Source organism: Colletes gigas, unplaced genomic scaffold (assembly GCF_013123115.1).
Source record: "Colletes gigas isolate AHSC1104 unplaced genomic scaffold, ASM1312311v1 Colletes_gigas_Sc00013, whole genome shotgun sequence".
NCBI lineage: Eukaryota > Metazoa > Arthropoda > Insecta > Hymenoptera > Colletidae > Colletes > Colletes gigas.
In genome coordinates this window covers 3,204,090-3,226,750 of record NW_025106642.1, presented here as the reverse complement: position 1 = coordinate 3,226,750, position 22,661 = coordinate 3,204,090, and the positions used below count along the sequence as shown (strand labels likewise).

Genomic DNA, 22,661 nt, shown 5'->3' with positions numbered 1-22,661 from the left:
ATATCTGAAATCTGGAAATTCTGATAATAACAGTTTTTGTTTGTCCGTTCCCTTTGAAAAGTTCACTTTCTAGCTGAATTTATTTGGCGTATAATTATACGGAAAGGTAATACTCTATATTCGTACGGCGCACAAAGAAAACTTAATTCCAGTTTAAAACTTAATTATGTGTGCATTTACATGCTAATTAAAACGATTTACTAAATTTTTTCTTTATACAGAGAAATACATATGGCCCCATTTAATTTTAATTACTCTTTGAAATTAAGATTATATATCAAAAGCGTATCATATTTGTACCGTTTCTTTTGTGCTCTACAAAACAATAGCAAACATTTCGTAAAATTAAATCTTGTAATCCTCTCTGGAACTTGTAATTTTTTTTCGAAAGTGAAATAAATAAGCTTAGAAGGAAGATAGTGCTATGAAAGTCCAGGAGAAAAACAACAATAACAGTTGTCATGTGTATTATTCATTTTAACAAACAATTCACACTTTTTAAAAGTTTATAATATATACATATAATAATTTATTAATTTAAATTAAAAGAAATTATGGATGGAAAGTAAGTTAACAAAATCATAATCTTTAATCTTTTATAAACAGCTACTGTCGAACCTGCTGTTATATTATTCTTTAAATTTTGTAATAATAGGAGTATTTTGTCAATTAACCCTCGAAAGGGAGAAGGATCCTTTAACGAAAGATTAAAATTTAATTATGATTAATTATTCTATATCCCCAATTATAGAATAATTAAAAAGAACAATATAACATTAGATTTAACGGTAGTTGTTTAAAAAAAGGAAATGTTATAATTTTAAATTAAAAAGTGAAATCACTTTTCCAAAGGCTCGCTGTTTAAACGCGACATTATTTACTATATTTCGCGGCTGCTAATGAGCAGAAAATTAAAGTTTGCGCGTTATAAATATTCGTATATGCATGCGTACGTGTTGGCTTTATTTCAAATAGACAAAACTTCGCCGTTTCTATTTTCCACCGACTCGTTCGATTCTAATTCCACAGTGGCGGAACGAAGGTTGGTGCGTGTTTATAAAAGCTGCTGTCACAGAAGTGTTTGTAACTCTCGCGTAGAATTTTCGTAGGAAAAGGTGATGATTTTTCATATAAAAATGAATAGAAAATGCAGAATAAAATTTTGTTCAAGAAAGAAACGAGTTTAAAACATTTGTGAACACGTGTGTGCGATTTGACCGATGCATCCGTGTATTACTCGTCATCCCTATTTATATTAGTGTTTGTAAACATTGACCTTATTACGATATCATCTACTTTCCGTCGATCTGACCATCTTCTAGTTCGTCAGAACTAGTTAGATCAGATAACGCTGTACCATCGTATTTGCAAATGCCAAACACAAGTAGAATTAATGACAAACATAACACGTTCCTTCTAAATCGCACGCGTGTTCCAAAAATGTTCAGAATCGACTTTCTCGAACACGAAGTCACGTGTGAATGAGTTTCATTGTACATTTTAAATTAATCTTCACGTGGGTTTTTATTACCGCTTTGGTACACTATGAATATCAGACATTTTGTATCGATGGTAATCAGCGTGACATTGATTCTCACCGTACAGTGTACTAGAAAAATTATTACCACACGTGATGACACGTTGGTACTGAGCAAACTTGTTAAAAAGAAGCGGACGGGTTACTTGTCAGCCGCTGTATTATTAGCGTTTCCGCTGAACACGCTGTATATGATCAATCGCGAGCCAGAAATAAAAGGTGGGTAAGGAAGGTGGTACGTTTGTACAATCGCACACCTCTACAATTGTAAATACGACCATTTCCCATGGAAAAGTAAATAAAATGTGTGCAATACACTTTTTCTACACGGAGTTCTATTTTCGAGAAAAATTAAAGACTCGCGTATGATTACGACAATATGACACGTCTGTCCATTGCTCGTTATTTCTACTGGTGTTCGTGTTCGACGATATTAATGGTGTTACGATATTATGTATTCTCTGACGACGTTACCATCTGCTAACTAGTTACTAGCCAAATCAGATAATACTGTACCCTCATGTTTACAAATACACACTAGTAGAAAAGGCGATTAATGGTCAGACACGCTTGCCAAGACGTGGACGTCGTAAAATTGATATAAATTGGTACAAAATTAGTAAATAATCGTGTGTGATGTATTAATTATTATATATTTATATTAAAGGAATTATTTACTGTCTTTTTCATTTATATGTAATTCACTCTCGGCTTTGCTCAATGAATTAAGTTTAAATGGATGTAGTATTTTTACTGTATAAAGGTAGCATAATCAATAGTCTTTTGATTGAAGTTTTGTATGGAAGTATCAGTGAAATATAAACTATTTATTTTATGAAATTTATGTTAATATTCGTAAATTTTATTAGAGATAATTCAGCCACTTTTCACTTTTCACTCATTGTAAAGATTTGCTGAAAAAGTGAATTTATTATTAATCGAATGTTTGTTTCTGCATTACAGGCTACCACGATGTGGCCTGGAGTATTGAAGTTGCTGCTGTTACTAACAGTCCTGCTACATCAATTAAGGTGCACATTCTTTTTCACATATATTTTAGTACATTTTAAGTCTAATTCCTAAGTAAAAGAAACTGATAGTAATATTCCTAAATACTTAGTAATGGGACTGATATATGTTAATACCTAACAAAAATAATTTTGCATTTAGAAAAGTAATTACTTAATTGTAGTTTCATTTCTGTTACACTTCATTTCTAATTTTACAGTCCTTTAGAAAAATAGTTTATCCCACTGTTCGATACTAGTTTTAATCGAGACAAAAATTAAAAATTACATAAATATAATACGGGATAAATAAATACAAATAATTCGAATGATTGTCTAAATCAAGAATGTGTTTGAAGTTGCTCGAATAATCTGCAGATTTAATAATGGACTAGCTACATTGTGATTTTATTGAGGTCTCAATGGTACTTGATGTTTGAGTTGTATCGCCATTATAGGAAATAGCAACAAGTGCAGCTCACTAATACGATAACACATTTCGATATCTATTCAATGCTTTAATACAATACAGTAGTCTTCGTACAACAAAAACGAAATCGGATCTTCGCAGTTTCAGTTATTCGGGTAAAGTCGATTCTTCGTTTAGAAATTATATTTTTTTCTTGAGCTGTGACAATATTTTATTCAAATAACAAATTACAATAATTAACAAATTATAATAATTATCCCACTATTATTCTTACCTTTACTTTATTCATTTAAATTATAACGATATAAATTTTTTTGAACTATTTTCATTAAATTAATTTAATTCAAATAATATTTTTTACTGACTACTAAATTTTATTCATTAAATATTATTTTTGTTAGATGAATATACAGGGTGTTCGACAATACCTGGAAAAATTTTAATAGGAGCTTTTAGGGGCAAAAATAAGACGAAAATCAGGAATATCAATTTGTTGATTGAGGGTTCGTTAAAAAGTTATTAACAAAATTAAATTAAAAAATTTCAAATCATTCACAAAAAAATTATTCTCGGTTGCGAGGGTCAATTACAATTATTTTTGGTGAATAGACATACCCTTGAAATCCTATGTACTTTCGAGAAAAAAATTATTTACCGAAAATATACTGTGTGGGCGGAAATGTTTCTGTAACTTTTTAACGAAGCCTCGATCAATAAATTACTATGCTTGATTTTTGTCTTATTTTGGCCTCTGGAATCACCCTGTATAATAACTTTTTTAATAAATTCGTTTATACGCTTTCATTGAAGAAGTTAGTTTACCAATATGTCGAAGATTACAATTTTGTACAGTGCCGTGTACTTTTGATTGTAGATGTACGCAGTCAAAGGTAGGGGACAGCTTCCGGTTGAAGGAGAAGGAAGTGTTAGACGACATCCTAGGACCAGGACGGTACGACGCACGTATCCGGCCCAGCGGAGAAAATGAAACAGGTGAATATACCGATATTAACTATTTTACGTCCATTCTTCCTTCTTCCAGACATCCTTACCAAATCGACCAATTGAACCAACATATTGTGAATAGTCGGTTACGATAAATGAAACAACGAAGCCTGAATAAGCTTGACACACCGTATAAAGATAATCCACTAGTTAGCCATGCTGCTGATTAAAGCTGCATTTTGCGTTTAGATTTAAGGAAAATTGTAACGATAACTGTACGCTCTGATATTTTAATATATGCTGATATTCTGATTCAATGGTTTATTTATCGGTCGGTGCGATTAATGTGCATTTTAATCGTGATTAAATATTCCATAGCACGTTGCAATCTTATTACGATTCGTCGACTCTAAAGTGAACATCAATATTAAAGATAGCCTTTTATGTTTCGAACTCTTTGCTCCGTTTTAAGATTGAAATTATTTATTACGTTGCCATTCGTCGCGACGAACGAGCTTAACTAATAACATTCTTTTCAGATAAATCTAGTTAAGAAATAGGTAGTAAGCGTCCGTATACCAGAAATTACGAAATGGTAATGCTTTTTACGGATACGATTAGCGTTCGTTTGGGTCGTTCACCAAATTAATTGTCCTGAACACGAATTGTGATATCTACCATCGGATAATCCTGGCAATCTACGACCTGATCTTCATTTCGTTAATTAAGAATGATTTCGATTTCGTTTTTTTTCCTTTTTTTTATATCTGCATACATAGGGTGATTCTAGAAACTTGGACGAGCCGTAGCTTTTTGTTTTGTATAAAAGATTCGTAGAAGAAAATGTCTAATATCCTATGCAAAGGAATTTGATGATATAATTTTTTACTTTGATGCAACAGTGGAAGCAGAAAATACCATGTTCCTTTAAATCGGACTATGTATTTTTTCCACTTGTATAGATCGATTCTTTTCAACGTTTCGTATATTAAAGCGTTAAATCATGACCATTGGAAATTTTATACTTTACAAAATACTTTATATTTCATGTTTGTATTCGACAGCTCAATCTTCATGTTGAAATTGCTTTCACTAAACTAGGTCAGCCAGTGCTGATGACCATGGTTACCGGTGTCAGGTAAACACATTTCATTCGGTTTCTGATAGATTCGTGTCTTGAGTGTACTTGCTTTCAAAAGTTTTTGATTGCTTATTAACTGAGTTTGATTGAATCAGTTTGAAGCATACAAGTCAGTTTTGCGAAGTGCAATAAAAATGGCCAAAATACTGCATCGATATATATACGATACTGTACAGACTTTTACATCTGACTCAGTCAATTCTTACTTTTGGGGATTATTTCGAAAGACAAGGCACAGTTTTCTATTTCAATCAACAATACTAAAGTTCAAATTAAAACTAATTGTGTTACACAACTTGAAAATGTAATACCTCAACGTAAAATATGAAATATCTCGTAAAGTATTGTGTTTTCGATGTTTACGATTTAATAATTTCCAAGTAGAACGATGAAAAGAATCGATTTATGTAAAAGAATATATAGTTCTGCTTGAAAGCGCAAGAGCGTATTGCGTTTGCACCGTTCCATCGAAAAAACAAATTAAATCGTCAAGAAAATGTGTCTGCACGGGGTACCTAACTTTTTCTTCTAAGAATTTGTTGTATTTTTCAAGACTTTACAGTTTCTCCGGTTTCTGGAATCACCCCGTATAATTGTATCGCACTATGAAGGATCTAGCGAATCGAATTCGGAGATTGACGTCGCCGGGATTCCGTATACTTACGATTGTTTCTTCCACGCAAAGTCCGTTGATTTGCAAAATTCTTAACTAGTAATTAAAGCTAAACGAGAGCGGAGAAACGACGCACGCGCATCGAGGGCACACGTGTTTTTGGGGGTCACGTTTCACAATGACGAATAATTTTAACACATCACGTAAAGTGGCTCGATAGACGTGCGTTGCAGGGAAGAAAGTGTTCGTGGGTAGCAGTTTGCTGGCAAAGTGCCGTTAAATTGCAGTCACGTTGAATTTACAGCGAATATAAAGCAAAACGCGTTTTCAAGCAGCACGTTGTTCGATGAAGCGTCATGATAACGATGATCAACTACCGGCTGGCACGTTGCGCTGTCATTTCGCGGCAGCGAACGGTTGGCAAAGCGACGGCACGAATTTGTTCCTGAAACGAACAGATATACACGTACCATCCACATATACGTACACGGATACTGGCTCTTACATAAACATACAAGCGCGTTACGTCTGTGTGTGGACACATTCGGAAAACTTCTACGATAGATGGTAAGATGTAATTGTTCGGGCATCGTTAATTGGTATACAAGTGCCTTTCCATTTCTCGTAAATGAGATCTTTTTGGAAGATCGTAACACGCCTTATCGAATACAGGATGAGTGAATACTGGTTTTATAGCCAAGCATAGAGGGTGATTTCTTGTAAACAAATAAATACAAAATGTGGAATAAAACATTTTCATGCGAGGCTTCGTCTTCGAGAAGATCGTATTTAAACATTCTTGAAGCTACATGTTAATCATCGTTCCTACTTGTATAATATTTAGTGTTTGTAAATATGATGAAGTATTATCTGTTTTTGAATGTTCACAAACACCAATGGAAGTAGAACTAACGGGTGCTTCAAGAATGTTCAGACCACATTTCCTCGAAATCGAAGGCTCGTATTAAAAAATTTTATCCCACTTTTTCGACCAATTTTTCGCGCCAGAAATTGCTGCATGTTGGACTGTACAGCGGAAAGTAGTTTGAACCAATTAATCCGCGAATGATTTCTTTTGTTTGTCTTTCACGAGTCCCTTTATAAGGCGTCTCCGTGACACGATGTCCACGAAAATAGAAATAATTGTGAATATTTTTGTTTCGAAAATACGGTTCAGTCTACGAGATCGATGCAAGGGACTTGTTAATTAATACGATGAAAAATTGTTACCGAGGGCGTTGTTAAAATGGGGTGGATAGGTGTAAGGGAGGATGCTATCTTGCTGAGAAGAGGGTGATAATATAATTTCGATTGGAAGCAAAGGTGTTTCTTTATTTGTACAAACATACACGTGCAATTGTGCAATTCTCTGCATTAAATAATCGTACACGAAATTTCATACACACTGGTGTAGTTAAATTTTTTATCGAAATATCAAACGTTGAAGTATTTCTTAGAGGACGCTTTTTTCATTTCAAAATTAAAACTTTCGAGCTTTGTTATGAATCTTTGTCCAATAAGTTTAGCATCGACGTACCGGGCCATAAAATATTAATAAATTTATGTATTGTTTTGCCTCTTTTGGAGCAAAATTTCTTGAAAGTCTGATTGATTCTTTCGATGCAGGTATCGATGTAATTTTATTACGTTATATTAGTATTAGTAGAGTTTGCATTTCTAAAACGGAAATCACAATTTGATCGATCACCATGATTCGAAAGAAATTGTCTGGGAACGCGTCTGACTCATGCAAGACTTATACTACTTGTACTTGACGCATATATCGCTGACGATTTCTGCTATATTTTACATATCTCAATTAGTTTAATAATTCAATTTCAATCAATATTATCTATAATATTAGATACGGTTGTCATTATTATTATAAATATATCACAGTGACAATAAAAATTTCTGTTAATGATCGAAAATTTTTAACATCACCGACAACGATATTACGTTGCTTTTCGATAGTATTTTAATGTTACTCTATGCTTGTTCATCGGTTCCTGCGTCGAAATCTATTCGCTATCAAAATACAGAAAGAACGACTTGCCTAAATATTAATTCCATTTTACCGTTTTGGTACTGATTCGCCGAGAACGATCGTTATGAATTAATTTCGGCTAGTTTCGACTATGTACACCGAGTATACTTCCCATCTCACACACCTGCCTGATACTCTCACCGTACGATGAAAATTGTACAATGGCATTGAACATCTCGGAAAATTGGACCACGAATTCCTATTGTTCGACAGGTCAGAGAAAGTATGTATCGTCGATAATTACAGTCGACTTCGTACCGCCTGGAGCTTGACGTCGGAGTCGTTGCACGAAATTTTTAACATTTTCAGACATACCCGTTGCTATGTTGTTCTTTCTCTTAATTATCGGAGAACAAGCTCGTATATTTCGCCCGGGTCATACTAATTTCCAACAACTTCAAAGACATGATTTTTAATCAAAAAAGTGGAAGCAGTAGTTATTTCGTGTGCAATAGAAGACCCGCTTCAATTTTAAATCACACCCAAGACGATCGATATTAAGTTATATAGGGTTGGACGCAAATAGTGATAGAACCCACTTAAACTCTCTCATTGGCGATGATCCCTTAAACTATTAAATCGAAGTGAAATTTGTTTATACGAGCGTGAAATTTATTGCAATGGAAAGGCATTAAGCAATCAAACGATTCACTTTAAACCTATTTAGTTTTCTTCTAATTTAGAGATTTCTTTTTCTCCTTCTATTTATATGAATTTTTTTTATCAAAAATAAATTCCTCAATGGTATATATTCGTTAGTTATATTAAGTGTTCTATGAGTATTAGAATGTTTATTCTAATCTAATCTGAATTAATATTTTCTGCTTTAGTTATTGTATTCATTTTTGTATAATCAGTGACGATAGCTAATGCAAACGAGACTCGTTTGTCCAATATCCACCATTTCTACTTGCGTTTGTATTTGCAAATATGGCATAATACTTTCTATTTCGATTGCTTTTAAGTAGTTACAAGAGGAAAACACGCAGCAAGGAATCACCATCAGTGTCGATAAATACAAGTAGAAATAACAAGTATTGGTCAGACATGCTCGCGAAGAATTTCCAAAGTTAATCTTGTCGTGAACAAAAGCTCTTATCAACAAATTACATTTTACATTTTAGATTTATTTTTCATGAAAATAAATTTTTTTTATACGAACGTTCTTGCAAAAATCGAATTCGAACATTTTTGAAGCGAACGCGAGATTTGGCAAATGTGTTAGATCATAACCCGTCAGTTCGACTTGCGTTGGTGTTTATAAATAATTTGCAAACATCAACGCGAGTAAAAATAACGAGTAACAATCGGGCATATTTATCGAGTCGAGCGTGTGCCCAAGGATCTTCAAACTTAATTTTACCAAAAACGAAACCCAGTACAAAAACTGTATATAACACACTTTTTATTCGTTTCGAACCACTCACTCTGTATGTGTATGTTTATACAGTTGCAGGAAGAAAAGAATAATTGCATTGTCCAACTCCACCGATATTAGCTACTATATATTTCGCAGATATGTGTTTCTTAATGTGAGAACCTAATTTTACACTCGATCTATATGTCACGTATGATCTCGGTTAAAACAATCCGCCACAGCACTTTGCCTTTAGCCTCCGAATATACTTTTAGACGTTCTATTTCTGTGGTAGACCTACACCATGTATTTTTCCGCTATCCGATATATATATATATGTTATCACTGTGTGTTATCAAATGCCCAAAAAGTACCTTTCGTAATCAATTGACCATTTGCCAGCGATTGACGGTTCAGGTCGATCCTCCAAGCCGGGAGAACGAATCCGTCGATGTCCTTTGATGAAAACGATTAGAAGCCACGAGACGTAATCGCTTCGAATTTTTGGTAACGAATTAATCTAATGTTTTTTTTCTCTCCAATCTCTGTTTGTTCTCGAACGATTACCCGAACAATCCTGACACGGCTGCTCGATCGAACCGTAAGAAATAAAAACCAAAAATAACAAACGTACATACACGTACACGTACACACACGTACATACATACATACACAAAATGAAAAACTCAAGAAAATTCTATAAAATGAAAGAAACAAATCAAGTAGAGTATTGTGATACACGACAAAGATTGACTGACTAAAAGGGGGCTCTATTGTTTTTGCCCTTAGATGGGCCGGCCATTGTCCGGGTAAACCTGTTTGTGCGAAGCATTGCGACAATTAGTGACATCAAGATGGTAAGTATACATAAACCAGTCCAAGAATCTTTAACGCGGTGCAATGTCATTTCTCTCTTGGCGGGTACTTTTTCCTTATTTTTCTGTTGCTTGCAAGATAACGTAGGCGCAAGTAGGTTTAGAGCCTCGGTAACGAACCAAAAAAAAAAAACAGAAACAAAATGACGGCCTCAGCACCAACGAGAACGGCAACAACAGCAATGGCAGCAGGCTAGCATCGTGTCCCTTCTCCGTTACATTTATTATTATAATCAACACCATCCGTTTCGTCGTTAGTACCAGACTCAGTTGGAAAGTTTTGCACACATCGGCCTGGCAGAATATCGTGCACACGTTTACCATTTGTTCCATGATGCAGCAGCTCCCGCTTACACGCGACAAAATCAGGCACGCCTGATTCCTAGCAATTTTTATCCAACTTTGAGCCATCGTGAAGAATCGTTGCTTGAAAGCGGGAATTACTATGAATGAAAACAAGAATCCACTGTACGAGATTCGTGCCAGCGCCTACCTTAGATCAGACTCATGCGAATCCGACTTTCGACACAATTAATCGCAAGTAGTCTATTCGATGCTCCGATGCATGTTGCAATGGATTCCGTTTTGACTTGCTTTAATTACGTTAGAAAGAACGATCTTCCAGCACGAGTCTAGCTACGAGTATCCTTTGTGCGAAACGTATCCTTTGATCTGGGAACACTGTGTTGCGCAATATTCACCATAGACCCTGTTGTAGACTCTATCAAAGTCTGTCCGCCCCCATCGATTCGTCTACTTTGTTGAATCCCGTTTCTCACACTACCAGACATCCAGTTATTTTTTTTCATCTATGTATACACGACTCTCCTTAATTTAGACTAAACTCTACACAACAACTAGCATTCTAGCATAGATATAGGCATGTGGCATTATAGTTTCTATGTTCACATATGTACATACACGTTTATATACCGCTACATAGAGGAGCACAGATGTTGCAGAGGGACGAAGAAAAAACAAAGGAAAAAGTGAGACAAAGAAAGGGAGGGATAGGGTACGAAAATGGAAAAAAATTAAATACGAGAAGAGAGAATTATTGGCAGTTGATTTCATAGGTTTCGTCCAATTTTGCTCCCCCCCCCCGATCTGGTAGAGTTCCTCATAGTGCTTGATGATTAGTACGCTCGTTCACGTCGACACGTACAAAAAAGAAAGTATTATCCAGTTTTACTTGTTCCGTACTTTCAATGTGTGAGATGATACGAGTATACAGGAATTTTACAAACGTACCATACATTGTCAAAAGTCACCAGTCCGTGTACAGTATTTTTCATTCTTTTTTTTTTATCTTAATGATGGGGTGGTTAATGCCAAGTTCCGAGCAGCGTATCCGTTGGGCGACGTCGGACGCATTTGCGTGGTTTGTGGCCAAAAGTAGATGTGTCGAGAGGTATTTGAAATTCAACGCAGTTGCAGCGCTTTGAGTTTTTCTGCATGCATTTCACAACAGTTGCATCTTCGAAAGGGTGAGTTACAAGAAGCATACGTCTTCTTCTCGTGCAACTGGAGAGGAGGAAAAAGCGCAAATGCAATCGATACCATCCTCGGAGTCATTCGAGTTGAATGGTTCTCGTTAAAATTTCAGAATTAATTACGAACATAAGTTACTTTACGAACGAGGGCCACGAGAAAGCAATGACAAAGATATAGCTAACACGCGTGGCCGAAAACAGAGCGCTACGTAATACATAAATATTTGCACAGGCGAAACAGTGCCTTTTATTTTTTAAGTTCAACGAATAGCTTTAGAACGAATTATTGACAGAGAATCGTTAAATATTTTTGATCCTCCATGTTGATAACGCGGCGATTAATCAGAGAAGGATTACCATTAACGAATTCTCTCTTATAAACACGTTATGTCGTAAGGGATGCCGTGTTCGACGATGAAAATATCGTGGATCATTAACTTTTTACGTTTACAATGATGAATGTTCTGGAGACAACTTTCCACGAACTTTTCCTGTATTTTAAGCTTACCAGGTTCAGTCCTAATAAGAATTTACTCATCGATCTTTTGCAAACGTAAGAGATTCTTTCGTTTGAATGCATTCGCATTTTTTAAACATTTTTTTTAAATAAACCGAACGTGGAATATCGAAAGCAGAATATATACAGGGTATCCAAGGAATGTGCCAATTTTTCTGGCTCATAGTACTCGCCTAAACAAGTAAAAAGCTCTTAATAAACTACTTAACAAAGCATGGAAGGCTTTTTGATTCATGAAACAGAAAACAAAACTATCTTAAATCTGTGTAATTTTTTCCCCATTTTAGTGCAAATTTCACTTTCTATGCATTCTGAATTGTTTTCTTTTTATCGTAAAACGCCACCCTTGCTGGATAATCAGGATCAGCCTGGGGTCGCAGTCGTTGGGAATGATTCTAGTATGGTTGATGTTCACGAGGAATTGTCCTACCATTGGAAAAACACTGATGTCTGTTGCAATTCTTCTAACATTAATTTCGCGATTCTCATCCACTCGACATGAAACACAGAGGGTCGAAATAGATCATAGATCACTCTAATCCAAAAAAACTTGGTGCATAGACATATATATGAGCTGGTTAATTATACTTGAAAACTGTACATACTGAAGTACAATAGTATTCTTAGTCTGACACTGATAAAAAAATCATGCATGTGATAAAATAATCTCATGTTTCAACAGATAGATAACTTATATTATTGAGGTAGGAAATCGTCATTCATTCTGATTTTTTATACCTACGGATGCTTTATTTGAATAGATGAAATCCAGAGATATACTTCGAGATATATTCGTAGAAAATTTTATTAAAATAACCAATAGATCTCCGTTTAACAACAATTTAGATACAAGGGGAGGAATATTTCTTCCCCCCAGTTTTCGAGATATGTTCGTATATAATTTTATTGAGACTTATAATTATTAGAAGATTTGGACGAAACGTTGTTAATATCCGGATTATTTTAACTCTAAGTTAAGAAGTCGTTTAATAATTTTCCTGGAGTTATTTTAAAATCGAACCTTCTATCTCCATGTTCCCAAATTAAATTTCCTTGGAGATGCTTTCACAGTAAAAAGTGAATGAGAAAGTGAATATGATTTTACTTTAAAAAATGTTTTAAATTCAAACAGCTTGCAAAACTTTAGAAAATTTAATCCATGGTAATTTCAGTTGCGTTGGAAATTTTGTGAATTTTTGTCGTTAGGATTTGGAAAAGTGACACATATTTTATTTTCTTGCTCGTTTCTTAGTGCAAATGAATCTTTGTGGAAAAACTTAAGGATGTGAAAGTAGAAGGTTTAATTTTTATAATAACACCAAGAAGATTATTGGATGATTACTTTTGATGAAGTTGTAATATTCCAAAGATTAACAACATACCGACCAAGTGTCCTAATATCAATGAGTGACAATGTATCATACAGGGTGTTAGAAAAGGTTCAGAGCAAATTTATAATAGATATCACTAAGGTCAAATAGATAAAAAACAGTTTATATAAAATTATGCATAGAAAATGTTTAATTGAAAAAATATAAGCTTTTAAAGACATTTGTGATTTATTATGAAAGTTATAAGAAACGTTTGAAAATTCCTCCCTTTTCAAGAATGGCTTCCATTCGTCGAATTAGTGATCGTTGAATTTTTTAAAAATATTCAAATATTTGTTATAGCTGTCACAATGAGTCATAAATCTTTTTAAAAGCTTATGTCTTCTCAATAAAGTATTTTCAAATATAAGTTTATATCAACTTTTTTCATCTATTTGATCTCGTAGTAACACGTAGCACAAGTTTGGTCCCAATCTTTTTGGACATCCTGTATATTCAATAACGAAAACTCCAACTACTGGATAGGTTAATAATCCCAATAATTATATACTTCATATTTTTCAAAAGATATAGAATCATACCCTGATAAAATATTTCGTTGCTAGCATGGTCCAAAATCGGCCTATTTTTACCACCTTCCTTTCAAATACAGAAATACAGAAATTGGGATAACATAAGAGACATGGATTACGATAACCTGAAAACAGAAATTCCGACAACTTGAAAGACTCGAGTTGCGACAACCTGAGAGACAAAATTTGCAACAACACGAAAGACGATGTTACTTTTAGAACACACGTTCGTCAAGACCTTTTTTTACCCATTTAGATGAGAACTACGAGCCCTAAAAGTTTGCAACGGCCTGTATGCCAATATAGCTTTATTTTCGTTTCGTTTTATCGACGTCGAGCTGCGAGACGATTCGCATTAATTGAATTTCATTCATCGGGGATCGTGGCTGTACGTTCGCCTCGAAACGCGGCACAATGCGAAACGAAGTTTTCCTTATTTTCTGTAGTGGAAAGTAGACGATATCCGTTCGTTGCATACACGAGGATGGTCGACGGGTAACACTGTCGACAGGAGCAACGTGTCCGACGTCTTGTCCTGGTTCATGTAGGGCGGAATGTTACCCAGACACTCTGTATGGCTCAGGACGATACGCCTGGCTCGTTCGGTCTACGATTAATAAGTAATTAAAGTAAATTTTCGTTAAAAAGCAAGGCGCCTTGCGATTTAACTATGGAAACTGCCGACGGTTTCCTAATTATATCCTCGATTCGTTAATACTTGAAAAGATCGAATAAACCTATAAAAAAATTTTTCTAGCAGTCCTGCGGGCAATTAACGTTTAACCACGCATAAATCGTTGTTCTCCGTTAATTACACGCGAAAGTATTTGGACCAGAGGAAAGTTAACGAGCCGATAAAGGAACACATTACACGTATGCTTGTTCAATATATACGAAGGTTTCCCGCGACGAAAGTAAACCGATTATGTTTTACCCATTTATGCTGTGTATCCAGTTCACGTTGAGATCGATCACGGTAATTATGTTGCTGCTTCATTTTTTATTGGCCAGACGTCTTGAGAACCCGTATACGTGCGAAACAATGCTTAAAAGTTCTTAGACATTTAACATATATGTTGTCTACCAAGTAACGATTACGATTCATTCGTTTCCTTTTTTTTTTTGTTCCTTTTCTTCTTTCGTGTTTCATTTTGCTGTTTAGTACGTAACTTTCGTTTCGATTTCGCTTTTGGTATCGATGTATACTGTTTCACTAGTTTGCTTTTTAAGTATTAGTTCGACTTATTTGTTCCCGAAGTCGTTCTCAGTTCGAGGGAAAGAGAGTTTCATTGTTACAACATTTTAAAAGCGAATAAGAAAGAACCGAAACAGAGCCACAAGTTGTGCGTAAGTTGTACCCGTAATTTAAACTATTATTCCTTAGCGTACTTTTGCGACATTGGACTTTCTCTTTACATGTTCGATGTATTTATCCCGATTCGATGTGTTTAAAATTGTGGTGCGTTTAAGAAACGAGAAGTTCTCGAGCACAAGCGAGCTCAACGTAACAAGCTTTGTGTTTCGTTCTGTATGGTTGTAAACAACAAGTACTGACGAGAGCGAAAAGAGGAAAACGTAAAAAGTTTTGTATTCCTGCGAGCACACTTTTCTTGTAACTGCAACAATGCACTTGTTAAGCGAAGCTCCGTACTTCTCAGATTTTTTAGAATAATTTTGCGTATATGAGAACATAACGTAAAATGTGAAAATATTAAATACATATATCACGAGGTGCTCTTAAAAAGAAAGGCAAGATTTTTCAATATAATCATTAAAAAAAGAAATGTATATCATTTGTTATTAATTAGTATAAATTGTTTAAACGTAAATAACGATTGAAATAATTTAAAATTTCTCGTGAAATATTTATTTTCTGACATTTTAAGAATCCAAAGAGAATCAGATTTTCATCGTTGCATTAATGGGAAAAATTATGCAGGAATTAAAATCTTTTTACAGCTTTCAAATTTTTTCCTTCGTCAATTTCTGCTATCTTCAACCAAACAGAAAATACCAGGGATCGAAACAGCCATTGAACTTTTTTATTTGATAGATTTTATTTAAAGAGTTGAAATAAAATTTTCTTTAGAAAAAAGCCTCACATTTTAGGTTCCGTTGAGAATAGATAAATAAAACTCTTTGAAAATATGCAGTTTAATTTGAATAGTTTTGTTACCTAATTTTAATTTTTCTAATAAAAGTTCTTAGATGTTCTCCTGGAATTTTTATTATAGAAATTCTAAAATATCTAATCTACAAGAACAATCTTTAAAAAAGCTTCTTGTGATTAAAAATTTGTTTGATAAAAATGTTACAAGAATAGATTTTTTTAAATAAAAAATGTATACTATTGCAAAAATATATAGAAGATGTTTTATTATGTTTTGGTCTTCAAGAGTAAAAAGGATACGTGTGAAACGTTAAGTTATATTAACGATGTTTATAAAGTAATATGATATTTTTCAAATAAAAATTATGATATCTTAAATTTAAATATAATCATATACTAATAACACTGTACTAAACATAAACTTAAATTCTTATGATTTCTATCCTTTTTCATCCGTATGATTAGTACAGCTTCATTTATCATGTGGTGTTATTTAAACCATAGTATGAACGAAATTTAATGGTTCAATTTATTATTAACAATTCATTAATTTGTTAGACATGAAATGAGAAACGAAAAACATTGAAATGTCGTGGATTAATTTTTAACAATTAATAAATTGCTAATACAAAATGGAGCCACTAAGTTTCATTCATATTTCAGTTTGACTACTGCGATTATGCATTCATAACTACGATGGGTTATTTAAATTTAAGGTATTATAATATATACCTGAGGATCATGTTACTTTGTGATGGAAAGTTCATTAATACACGTTAAGATCATGCCACGTGAAATTGTACATTTATTTAAGTCACGTTTTAGATTTTGCTCAAATTGGACGGATTTTTAAAAGTGCCATTCTTGGGGAAAAATTTTAATGAGAGATTCTAGAGGCCAAAATAAGACGAAAATCAAGAATATCAATTTCTTGACTGAGGTTTCGTTAAAAAGTTATTAAAAAATTAAATTAAAAAATTTCAAATCATTCTGGAAAAATTATTGTTGGTTGCAGGGGTCAATTACAATCATTTTTGGTGAATAGGCATACCCTCGAAATCCTACCCACTTTTGAGAAAAAAATTCTAGTAGGTGTGAAATTTTTAGACGAAATTAAAAAATTTCAAATCATACTAAAAAAATTATATTTAGTTATAGGGATCAATTACAAGCATTTTTGGTGAATAGACCTACCCTTGAAATCCTACGCACTTTCGAGAAAAAAATTCGAGAAGGTGTGAAATTTTTCAACAAAATTAAAAAATTTCAAATCATTCTGGAAAAAATTATTGTTGGTTGCAGGGGTCAATTACAAGCATTTTTGGTGGACAGACATACCCCCGAAATCCTACACAGTTTCAAGAAAAAAATTCATTACCAAAAATGTCATGTCTGACCATACGTTTAGACGTTCTACTGAAATTTCATGCGCATCTTTGAAACGTCATAACTTCTGAATGGATTGACGGATTTTAATGTTTCAAAATTCAAAGTACGCGTATTTTAATGGAGAATGTGTAGAAATTCCAAGAATGTTCGAAAAGTTGTTCCTTAATCCCGTAAAGTTAGAAAAACCCCATAAAAATGGGGTCAAATTTTCAAACGTCCGTAACTTCTACAATAGTCAATGAATTTCATTGAAATTTAGTCTATAAGTAAAGCTCATGGATGCCTACAAAAAAGTATTAGACAACTTTTCTATAGGGTGTCAAACAAAATGTTATAAAAGAAGTGAAATTATACCTATAATTTTATAAACTCACCATTTTCATATATTCTATTCAAACATTGCCTGGATGAACGTTTTTCATTGAATTTTTCGAGTATATATTTCTTTTCTCTGGGCACAAGGTGATCTTTAAATCGTGGATCTATGAATATACTAATATAGAATTCATGTGTACTGTATCACCTTTCAGTATAGGATCGAAGGCGTTCTAGAAACTAAAATGACGTATTTCATTTAATACAATGCTCGTCACTTCTTTTTTTATAATTTAGTGTTTGAGATAAACAATAAAAATTACTTTTAATGCGTTAGAAACACTGTTTCTGATATAATAATGTTTGTAACGTACTAAAAGTAATTTTCTATAATTTATCTCAATCACTAATTACAAAAAAAAAGTGACAAAAATTGTATTAAATGAAATACGTTGCAAGATGATACAGTACACATGTGCTTTATGTTAATAGATCCGCGATTTAAGGATCATTTTATACCAAGGAAAAGGAAACATACTACACTCGAAAAATTCAGTAAAATAATTTCATCCATTTGTAGTTATGTATTAAAATGTTATTGTTTTAATTCGAAATAGTATTTATTGATAAAAAGTTGGCACTATTATTCACATGTCTATAACATTAACAATTTAAAAAATTTTTAAAAATCTTGAAATATCATTAAAAATTACAAGGTATTTAAATTTAAGCAAACTCCAAAACGTTGCTCGCAAAAATGTCACATTTTACGTAGAAATCCTTCTTAACGTTTCACATATGACGCTCCTACTCGTAAAAACCAGAAAGTAATAAACATTTTTCATCGAGTTTACCATTTGATAGTGAGAAAGAGGAAAATAATAATATAAGATTTAAAAATAGGAATTAACTAATTTCTTTCGATCCCTGGAAGATACAACTAATCCGAATTTGCGTGAGTAACCCTGCATTTAATTTTCGAGCGTTTTGTGCATCGAATGTTTTGCTCCCCGAAAATTGCTTTATCGTTTCTTGTCGGTTTTCAGCCACGAATTTCCGAAGATCGACCACGCAATCGCAAGAGAAACGTGCGGCCGCACGTGCGCGATCGCTATTCCGAAAGCCAAAAAAAAAAATTGCAATCGCAAGGACGATTTTTTAATCCCGTCGCCAGGAACTTTTTAATCGTAACGAAAAACGTTCTCCCTAATTGTCAGTTATCAGAAGTGTAACTCGAGAAGCGTTTCTTTCTTTTCATTACACACCTCTCGATACGTTTCATATTACTCAACGATTGATTAATTTTATTTATTCTGTTTGCTATGTTAGATGGGCCCGCGGTTGTCCGCGTCAACATATTTGTTCGAAGTATCTCAAAAATAGATGACGTTACTATGGTAAGTTAAAAATATAATGCCCCGAAATCACAGACACACGCCTACACATACTGAGTATCCGTCATTGTACAATCTGTATGTATTATAAATACAGAGTATGGAATCGTTTGGACCAGCAAATGCAATCCGTTAACGATAGTTTCCCAGAGAGATAAAAGTATGAAGAAGTATAAAGCGTTGAACGGAAAATTGTTCTGTGACACAAGTGATCCTCAAAGATATTCATGTGATTTCCAAACGTAGACTCTCTAACGAACAAAGTGAACGTAGATTCAGAAATAATATATAAAATAGATTTTTCACGTCATTAGTGCGTTTAGCTTTGGAAGACGTTGCAAACCGTACTGTCGATTCTAGAATTAGAAATATCCACGAATATATTTGATCGCTCGGTACATTAAAAAAAACCCTCTGAAAACGAAAAAATTATAAAAAGCTTGCCGGAGAATTCGGTACGGGCTCGAATAGTATGTGGATAGACATTGAACGTTTAGTTCTAGACCGTCAAAGAAGTTACAGAATAGTGTCCAAGATTAGTAGCTAGACGCGCAATGGATATCATATACTATCTGGTTGTATAATAATACATACACATTAATTAATGTATTATATATACATACATGTTTATTGTTAATTCGCTACTATAGTATCCTATAATGCTGTTCTTTGTCTCACGATATCACAGAAGAACACACACACGTACAAATTTTCTCTTTACCTTCTTTGTGTTGTTTTTCCCTTTTGTAACAGGCTCTCGTGCGTATTTAAGGCCCACTATCATAACTTTTTTAATTCCACTACTACCGTATGTTATATTAAGCAAGCATATGTTTTGTATGCCTAAGAAGAAACTTGGATGTTACGAACAGCACGACGTCTCTCTATCGTTCACGATCCGAAAAGTAAGAGAAACATATATCTCTAACAGAGTAATCTTTATGGAATACGAGTACTGTGAAAAAATTTCACCTAATCGTCGTTACTGCGTCGCAGTACAATAATTCCCACTTGCGAGTGACAACTTTGACCTCAGAGTCGAGTAACGGAATCATCTCCATCGTTATCTATCATTTCATTGGTCTTCGTTAACCATTGGTTCGCGACGAAACACTCTCTCTCTCTCTCTCGAGTGAATCGTAAGCTGTCTGGTATTGAATTTAGTCGCTGGCGAATGTGAATTACTGTAACTCGTGCTCGTTAAAACAAAAAAATATCCCCGGAACGTCGTGCTGGGCGTAATCGTAAAACCACACCACATACTGTCGCCTCACGCTATTGTGTCGTAGATGATTTAATGGAATTTGTCGTTTTTTACCATACTTTTACTACGTTTACATGTGAACCATTAAGGTGATCAAAGGTTTTTCGCCTCGTGGCTGACGCAATCACACCTACAAAGATACTCCACACTGTATTCCGATTCTTGTTCGTTTTATCTCCTTTATTGTTTAACGCACATACAAACATGCACACTCACACACGCGCAAACATGCACAGAGAAATGTATTTACAGACTCAGCCGCTAATTTGTTTCTTTAATCCCTTATTGCATAATGAAATTCTTCCGTGCTGCTATATTCGGTCTGTCAGTACCGCAAAAAAAAGAAACGAGCATTCTCAATTCTGCATATTGTACCGATGCACTGATTACTGATTACTTTGTCACGGGTTACGGAGTAACCTAAGGTAGTTTCGTTTCTGTTCGACGACGTTGGCGATGGCGGTCTTGTTGCTGGGTATGTTTCTAAATAACGTCTACGTTCTTTCTTTGGACGTGCGCACAGTTTCTTTCTGAATATCGAGCGGTACGCCCATCTTTAGCCCTTTGCGGTCCGGGGTTATTGTCAGCGTTTCGTTCCAGCTACTCCACACACATTTAGCCACTTTCACCTACGGTGAGTAATAAAAGACGTCGAACGCCGGTGCAGACAAAGCTTTGCTGTGTAGAACATTTTTAAATCATCGACGGATACGTATCTATCCAGTGAACGCACCAAAAGTTGCGAAAAGATTAAACTAATTACAGAATAGTTTTTATTACGAATCATAAATGTATTCGAATACGTGTTAATATTTTGTCGATTCGTATCTAAACGCGATAACTTCTTGGAACACAATTTTCATAAATTATTATTTGAATTCTACTCGTTTTAAGGAATTTCTTTATTCATTTACTGATCATCGAAACTTGTCTATTATAACTAAACTTGTCTAAAATATGTCTATGACCATACAAACAGAAAAGTTGTTTTCTACTACGATAATTTACAACCCCGTATATTTTCATGTTTAACGATGGAACAGAAAATATTGCTGCTTAGTTGGGATGTTTTATTCTTACCAGTATATTTATCAGACCTTGCTTCGTCTAATTTTTGTTTATTTTCATGATGTCGAAGAAGTATTGTGTTATTCTATAAATTCTATATTCTGTCAATATTTCAACCATATTATGGAATTTTATGGAAAACAGTGAACCCCTTCTCGTTGCACAACGTTCTCCCCTTTCTGTGGCAAAATTATTATATTGTCACTGTAAAGCTTATCAATTGAGAAGCCTGAGAATTGTATACAAGCAAATGGACTTACTACACAATCTAATATTTCTAATTTCTAGGGGTGGGATTCTCGAAATTTCGAATTCTTTTTAGTTGCTCTTCTTAGATCCGCCACTGGTTACAGCTATAATTATAGGCTGTCGAACTACAACAGTAGTGTGTTTTAAAGAATCTTTAAATATTATAGTAATATTTCTAAGACTTCTAACTTCCAACAAAAGTTCGAGTTAAGTCTGGACTTCAAGGTGGACGCAATAATGCATTCAAGACAGTATACAAACTTGAAATATGGATTTAGGACCACAAAACAAAGAGAAATTTATGACCTACACATTCATAATAATATATTTCCATTTAAGAAAGTATCAATATACAACAGAATGTAATAAGCACCTTTCAGAACAATTTTTTAACACACAGTTCAGGGTTTTTATATGAAAGGTGTTCCTCGATTAAAGATTTAAACTTTAGGAATTCCACTCATTTTATTAATTAAAAAACCCCAGTAAATACAGGCCCAGATATATTTTATTTCTCCCAAGGTTTCGTATTAGAAACGCTTCAAGTGAAATGTCAAGCGTGTAAACATTTATTTTATTTTCTGTAACGTTTTGTATTACGCAAATTCTGAGGGTAGAAAAACACGATATAAAAACACAAGAGGCAAAATTTAATTAAGATATAGTTACTAAAAGCTACCCTCAGACATGACATAAAAATCACTTAAACATGATTGAAGAAAATTGGTTGACGAACTTCCTAAAATAAAATGGGCGATGCTTTTTGTTCGTTTTTGTTATTTACAATAAAAGACTTTCTGACAATAAAATATTACAGGAAACATTCTTTTTATTAAAATAGAAAAATTGCAAATACGCTTCTTTAAACAAATTTCCGTAAGACAGTATTCTTCCAATCGATGAAATAGACATTGATATTAAAAGTAATTGTACGCGTGTAATTGCTATACAATTTAAAAATTATATCGTGAAAACACCAGCCCCTATTGCGGGATTCAACTTTTCCC

The 22,661-nt window shown here is 33.9% G+C and overlaps 1 protein-coding gene across 5 annotated transcripts in view; it reads left to right on the top strand.

Annotated features, from left to right (window-relative positions):
• The window catches only part of LOC122399332 (glutamate-gated chloride channel), a 57,823-nt gene that overhangs the window by 2,971 nt on the left and 32,191 nt on the right, over nt 1-22,661 (top strand). For 2 of the 5 annotated variants that reach the window (XM_043399947.1, XM_043399945.1), the window contains exons 2-4: nt 2,501-2,568; nt 3,849-3,967; nt 19,009-19,076. In XM_043399947.1, coding sequence (XP_043255882.1) covers nt 2,510-2,568; nt 3,849-3,967; nt 19,009-19,076 — 246 coding nt within the window. In that variant the 5' untranslated portion in view covers nt 2,501-2,509. Of the gene's footprint in view, nt 1-1,231; nt 1,757-2,500; nt 2,569-3,848; nt 3,968-9,866; nt 9,935-19,008; nt 19,077-22,661 lie in introns of those variants that run through there. The other 3 variants (XM_043399948.1, XM_043399944.1, XM_043399946.1) reach the window with 2 other exon arrangements.